The sequence below is a fragment of the Pempheris klunzingeri genome, chromosome 14, assembly GCF_042242105.1.
Source record: "Pempheris klunzingeri isolate RE-2024b chromosome 14, fPemKlu1.hap1, whole genome shotgun sequence".
Classification (NCBI taxonomy): Eukaryota; Metazoa; Chordata; class Actinopteri; order Acropomatiformes; family Pempheridae; genus Pempheris; species Pempheris klunzingeri.
The window spans coordinates 7372893-7380013 of record NC_092025.1 but is presented as its reverse complement, the minus strand read 5'-3'; the positions used below and the strand labels follow the sequence as shown (position 1 = coordinate 7380013).

The following is a 7121-nucleotide window of genomic DNA, read 5'->3' as shown; positions in this document are numbered from 1 at the left end:
ACTGTAGGACTCAGAATCAGTGAGTTGAGCAAAAGGGGGGCAGGTTGGTCTTCTCAGCTGGTGGGGGAGATAGAAAGTCATGTTGAAAAGAGACAAGGCTACTAAGGCTTAACACACACTTATTTTGAAATATTGTAGGCGGTTTCCTGGTCTCGATATCTTTACAGTGACTGCAGCCAACTGTGCGATCTGAAAGCTAAATTTAGCCATTTTAGGATCGTTAGCAATGGTGTCAGTAGCAGTAGAGCATGAGCTGAGATGCTTCCTGTAAAGCGTTCATTAACACATGCCTGCAAAATCTTAACTCTTTGATTGAATGGGCTTGAGTTTAGATTTACCACAACCACAAGTGAAACTCTTCCTCTATAGTTGAAGGTAAAATAGTTTCAAAATCCCACCAAATATCATTTGCAGTTTCAAGGAATTTTAGATTTACATGAATACAAGGCCTTAGTTTGACAGAGCATTTAAAAAAAACAGGGGCATCATGCTGCCCTGCTCTCCTGCTCATGAAGTAGCCAACACGAGTCGATGCCAAACCATGTGAAAGAATTGTTTGAGACCAAACCAGCGAGGGCACCAATGAAAGAATAATTGCAATAACAATAGAAGCCTCTCCCTTGTTGCTTGGCAGTGTATAACGCACGGAGCTGAATTATAAAAAAACACAGCAGACAGAGGTAAAGAGGAGCTCACTGCTCGTGGCAGCAAATAGTACTGATTGCACACTTCCTCTTTACCTGTCTGTTTCACACAAAAATATACTATAATAAAAAATAGAGTCTATTATATTTAAAAAAGAAAAAAAAGGCCTTAACTATAGGGAGAAACACTGAGACAGAACCACTACGCTAGCAAAACACTCTTCTTAGGAGTGCTACTGTTTTTTTTTGAATAATTGCTTCTCACGTTTTCTTGTCTTTGACTGTAAATATTCTTCCCCAGAGTTGCCGGACTAAAACTCAATGTGAATTTGACATTTCCCTCATTAGCCTCTGTCCCTGTTCCTGGATTTGCAAATAAGGCTGAATTGTCTTCTTTTTTTTTTATGTGCTCTTCATGTGGAGAGGTTTTGCTGCATGAGGATCTCCTTTGGCCAGGCTATTGACCAGCCAGACAGCGCCATCAAAAACAAGGTTTGTTTGTGCATTTTAAACATGTTTATCATTTTGTGGAGGTATTCTACAGTATCTAACAGAAGTGACTGGAGACTAAGGCTTTTCAGCGTCCACATAAGTAACAGGCTTGTAACAATCAGCCTTTGCTTTATGGAAATGAATCAGTCGTCAATTTTGGGCCCAATTTTATCACCTGGCATTAGAATTGATTTGCAAGCCCACATCCACAGTCTGACGTTAATGACATCTCCACAGTATAAGTGTAATGTTAAGATAACATCCCCAATATTACAAAAGAAAAGAATTTGGACAGATTGAAAGTCAGAAACTTACCCTTACAGCTATTAACTATAACTATTTTCTCCTATGGTTTGTATGACCGACGTTTTCGACACAAGTTTCATCGCGTGTTTTTTTTTTTTAAAGATACTTACACTAACATGTGCTACGGTAAGACCATTTGCACTAGACTGCAATGAAGGAATGTTTTCGAAATAAGACACTACGTAATATTAAAAAGAAAAAGAAAACATCTACAGACATTGGTCCAACTGTACTATGGCAGTTTTGAAATTATCAGAAGAAATTGAGGTGTTCAAGCATGCCGAGAGACGGAGGAGGGCTGGGGCGTTAAAGACATTACAGATAAAAGTTAGCAGAGGAGGGGACTGGAGAAAGGGAAAATTACACTCAAATACTGGGAGGATCAGATGGAGAGGGCAGGGAGTGATGATTACTAGGGATTAGGTCAACAATCCATGCATTATTTGTATGTTTGATCAATACTTGTGAGCATTAACTCTCTCAAAAAGCCAGCAAAGAAGCTAAGACTTGATGGCATCAAGTTATAGAAATCTGGAGCCAAAGTAAAATATCATCAAGGGCAGTTTTCTCTGTGTAATAGCTCCAATTTTTGTAACTTGATATTTTTTGGGTACAAGTTTTAGTTCTCTGGCTTATATTGGACTGTCTCGGAATCAACGGGTATTTCCTTAGTTAAATGGAGACTAACTCCACTGTGCCAAAATACACCAAAGAGAGAGAGAGAGAGAGAGAGAGAGAGAGTAAGCAGGGGACAGACAGATGAGGATAACATGCAAGATACACACTTTGATTAATAGGCAGTATTTAACGCTGAAGCATACGTAAAATTAATACAAAAATTAAAAAATACAAAATGCACACACACACGCACACACACCTACAAAACAGTATATATCAGAATAAAACTCTACAAAGAACTATATATATCAGTCATGTAACAATTATCGCCAATCGTTGTTTCCTTTTCTGTTGTTGCATCGTCACAAGTGTTTGGTTCTCAGTATGGCAGGTTAGAAAAGCCAAGAGTACCCAGAAAGGAGACAGGGCCACACACTCACAGGACAAATATTGACAGGGGTCCAGAGGCGAGGTGGTGGAAGTGGGGGAGCGATGGGGCCCTGAAGGGTTTAGGGGTGTTATATCGAGGCTAGTCGGGGAGATATATATAATAAATTACTTTCTCATGGTTAATTTTGTAATCAATTTGAGGGTTTTTTTTCTGTAGCAAGGAAGTTGGGATTAGACTGGGGTAGGAGCAACTCTTCTTAGGTGCTGAAGTACACTGTAGAAAGAAAGAAAAGGAAAGGGACAGGTGATGAAGACTTATTCACAGAGCTTCGGAAAAAGAAAAGCTATCAAACTAACATTTGCCAACAACTTTATGAGATTGTTTAAATTAATGCAATTTGGTTCTCCAGTGAATTATCTTTTTCAGTCCGTTTTTTTCCCCACAGTTTTACAATTGATTAATTCCATTGAGATAACCATGACAAATCAATGTGCACAAAATAGTTAAAAGGATTCTTACCAATAATGACGATGAGGACAATCACGCATATCACACCCAGGATAATCATCATCTGTAGTCAGCAGATTTCCAGAAAAAAAAGTCGTTAGAAAGGCAGTAAAAATGTCATTTTTTCCTTTTTATCACATTTACAGAAATTATGGAACAGAAAACAAATTCTCAAACCACAGAAACCAGAAAACCAAGGCAGTATGAGGTTCATGTAGCCCTGACAAAATCTTTCCTGTATAATTCGTGCTCACGTATAATGAATTTCTCACCTTAATGTGCAGTTAAATTAACCTCACTGACCTCAAATTCCACCACCCTCACACTTTTTAAATGTTGCTGCACAGCATGAATGCCATGATGGCAGCATGATGATTCCTGGGGTGACATTGTGTAATCCCATGTAAGTAGTACATGTAGGATTTCTCCCCCAAAACAACCAATGACACAGAGACATTCATGTCCCAGAAAAATGGTGCTTGTGAGCAAAGTATAGCAGAAATGATATAGTTGTGATTGTGGAGGTTTCAGTTTAAGGCAGCCTTTTTACACATGTATTTGCTGGTGGTATAAGCATGTCTGCGTGTTCTCACCTTGGCATTCTTCCACCAGTATTTATTCTTCAGTTTTGCAGCGCTGGTCTCAAACTGAGAGGCTCCAGCCTGCAAGGCGTCAGCCCTATCGTCCAGCTCTGACAGCTTCTGATCACGCTCCAGAACCTTATCCACGTTTACACGCATGATATCCACCACCTGGGGAAAGACACGCAAAGCAAAGTGTAGTGTGATCAGCCATCAAGAGAGACTGACTGTGTGGTGGTCCGACGGGATGGAGCTGAACTGTTAGATACAGATTATTGAAGTTGTTTATCCCAAACAATGATTTGTGTTTTCCATTGAAAGTTGTGATTAAGAGAAGGGGACTGAGTTACCAGTAAGTGATCAAGGACCAGTGCTAAAAATCTAAAGGCGTCTGTATCTTTGGGTTTGCGGCGAGGTGTGAACTCACCTCGTCCACCTGTGCCTGTGTCTGCTGCAGACGGCGGTTGCTGGTGAGGTTGGGAGGTTGATTCGCTCCATCTGCTGCAGGGGCTCCAGCTGGGGCAGACCTAATGATAAGATAATACAAATATTCAGTGCTGACACCAAGCATACCCACTGAGAAAAAGTTAAGCAAGACGTAAAAACTCAATAACCCTGTAATTTTAGAATACTGTACAATGCTGAGCACAGCAGAGTTTGGTGGGAGAGACAAATAATTAGTAAGAGAATACGAATACAATCACATATCAACATATTTTTCAAATTTAACGATATTTTTAAATGTACTGTAAATGTAAAGTTGTAATTGAGATAATAGAATAAATGTAAAGTGTTGCAGTGTGTAATTACTTGTCTAATTCTGCCTGGAGAAAAATGGCTTCAGCACGCAGAGTAAACTGCTCTGATGTTGGAATACAGATCAAACACTTTATACACACTAATGCTCTAAGGTCATTAAAGATGTGTACCCTGCCCTCTCCTGCTCTATGATATCTTACATCTGTGTTCATATGTACCATAGGATATGTACCATCACATTTCTATACGTGTGCACAGAGATTGAGATTGGCGTTAGAATCAGATCTAATTTGGAGGACTTAGAGGATTTACTGAGTTCCAAAAATGAACATTTCCATATGTTAGTGCTGGAGAGTTCAGATAATTGTCTTCTATCAAAGCTAGGATCAACTACTGGAGGATTTGCAAGTCAAGTTGATTTGTCATGTCATGCTGTATTGTGACCTACATAGATTTATTCTTTTGGATGCACTACGCACCCACAATAACCTCAGTGAGAGACAGGCAGTTTAAGTGAGGCTTAAGTGAGAGTGTCATTTACCACTGAAAAGCAAAAGCTCCATGAATAATGTCTTCATGTTAACACGTCGGCCATTTGTGCTTTTTGCTCTTTGCAGCAGGAGAAAGAAATACAGCAAATATTCTAGAAATATTAAAAATATATACAGTCATTTCTGAATGTTCATATCATTTTCAACATCACTGTAGGCTTTATCGCACGCAGGCAAATCATCACTGATCCAAGCACAACATCACGTAACAGCTGAGGACAAAACCCACCTAAATAAACAGAATTGGCCGAATGTTCAGATTAATTATTCCACATTTAATCTCGATTTCTCACTTGCAAGAGCCTTTTCTGTGCCACTGGACTGCTGTTGATTTTATTAAGAGCTTTTTGTGATTTCTACAAGTTCGTCAGGGGAAACAAAGCTGTCTGATTTGACAGCTACAGGCTCCATTAAAGTGAAAAATGAAGCCTGCATATCATCACTGCAAATGCAGAATTTTACAACCACACAGAGCAAGCACAACAGTACGACTGATGGAAAAAAACAAAACTAAAATCTTGCATGCAGTGTGGAGTAGCTCTACGAGCTTAATATAGCATGTGCTAATGCTATCTATCAATCCAGACAAATCAATAAGCTCAGAAAGTGAAGTTGAAGACACTACTAAAGCCGTAGTATCCTCTCACACGTATACTTTAGTTGTAACTAAGCTACACTACTGGTGGGAGACAAAATGCTGTATAAAGGTCACCTTTACACGCTCACACATTACTAATCCTCTAACAACAACAAATCCTTCTGAATAGTTGGCCTGGTGGTGCTGGTGGTCCCTATGAGCTGCCAACTAGCCCTAACAAAAACTGCCAATATATAAAACCTGTGATATCTACAATAGTGAATTATTCTAAACATAAACAAACAAAGATGTGATGAAAGCTGATGTATTCTCCTTCTTACTTGCAGACGAGTGTCACCATAATTGTGCGATGTGTGCAGAGGTGCACGCTGTCGTCACCTCTGAACTGACACCCCCAAGATTTCTCACTCACTTCCACATCCTGTGAATACTGATGAATGCACTGATTTGACTGAGGAAGTCAACAGGTACTGGTGGTGACCGTGACCTGGTTGAACATATTTCACACGTCTCGCAATTTCAAAAGAGAAAAAAAGCCCATAGCCCATACGTTTCAGCCTTTTTCCAGAGCAGAGTACAGGAGAAGAACACAACAGACGTAACAGGGATTCTGATCTGATAAAGATCAGCTAAACGAACCTGCTGGGTTAGTGAGGTTTCACTTTTCTCTCTCTACGGTCCACTGCGAATGCCAGATTGGCCATGAAAGCTAAATATATTCAACCTTCTTTCAAGACAGAGCTTATAAAAATAGTGTCGCCCTGTGGTTTCCAAAGAGTGCACACCCTAAAGTAGGCAGATAGAATACTATTATTATCATATTTGACTTAAACTAACTAGAACTAACTGTAAAATAATGATGAAACTTGTGTTTGTTTGGTCGGTGTCATTAAATAGCAGGCTGTCTCCCTTTCAGCACTGGACAGAGACATTTTCAGCACTGGACAGAGACACAGACAGTTCAGCACTGGACAGAGACAGTTCAGCACTGGACAGAGGTATTTCAGCACTGGACAGCACCACAGCAGCCCAGACCGGTGGGGGCCTGATCCCAGCCTCACTGGCCCTCCGTGTTTGACCCCCACAGCACCCACTTTGTCTATTTGTGAGCGCACACACGGACACCCGGGGCCTACATGACAGTCCTGTAAGACATCACGTTTCACGACGGGCCTGTAAATACTCCGAAAGCCTGCCACAGCGAGGGCGGGGAGGCTCCTCGTGATTTCAAACACTTGAATGAACAATTAGAACCACATTTTGGCGACAAATGTAACTTGAAGGGGGGAGGGGGGGTGTTCACGGACATGTTGCCACGGTTCAATGACATGTCGTGTGTTGGCAAAGGGCTTTTTCACCCTTTTAACTGCCTGCTGTGCAAAAAAAAAAACCCTGACAGACGAGGCTGTCACGGCTACCTTTCCTTAGCCTTTTGCCTTTTGTGTTATTTGCTTCATGTGCTGTCAAAAAACAGAAAGGGGCAAATGAGGCAGGGGCAAAAAAAGACATTTTCCAGGGGTCATTCGCTGCTGGAGACGCCAACATGCTGAACTATGGTGAGATATATAAGCTGTCCGCCCTCGCACGACAATCGACGACATACAGTAGGAGGCTAGGCTATCCCCACCCCCCGCTGTAGGTTACAAATATCACCTAAACTAGGCCTAAGCCTGC

General features: G+C 40.9%; 1 protein-coding gene across 1 annotated transcript; it reads right to left on the bottom strand.

Annotated features, from left to right (window-relative positions):
- Nucleotides 1-408: 408 nt before the first annotated feature.
- vamp2 (vesicle-associated membrane protein 2) lies at nucleotides 409-5787 on the bottom strand. Its single transcript, XM_070844022.1, has 5 exons — nucleotides 5768-5787; nucleotides 3967-4066; nucleotides 3552-3710; nucleotides 2971-3022; nucleotides 409-2724 (listed from the first exon to the last, which is right to left on the bottom strand). Exons 1-5 carry the CDS (start codon nucleotides 5785-5787, stop codon nucleotides 2708-2710), a joined length of 348 nt encoding a protein of 115 aa, XP_070700123.1. The 3' UTR covers nucleotides 409-2707.
- Nucleotides 5788-7121: the final 1334 nt, after the last annotated feature.

Bases quoted from the DNA above. Each gene is read 5' to 3' on its own strand.
- vamp2 (XM_070844022.1), bottom strand. From the start codon at position 5,787: ATGGTGACACTCGTCTGCAA. The intron at 4,067-5,767 runs GTAAGAAGGAGA...TCTTATCATTAG, and splicing joins ATGGTGACACTCGTCTGCAA to GTCTGCCCCAGCTGGAGCCC. The intron at 3,023-3,551 runs GTGAGAACACGC...TGCTGACTACAG, and splicing joins ACTGGTGGAAGAATGCCAAG to ATGATGATTATCCTGGGTGT.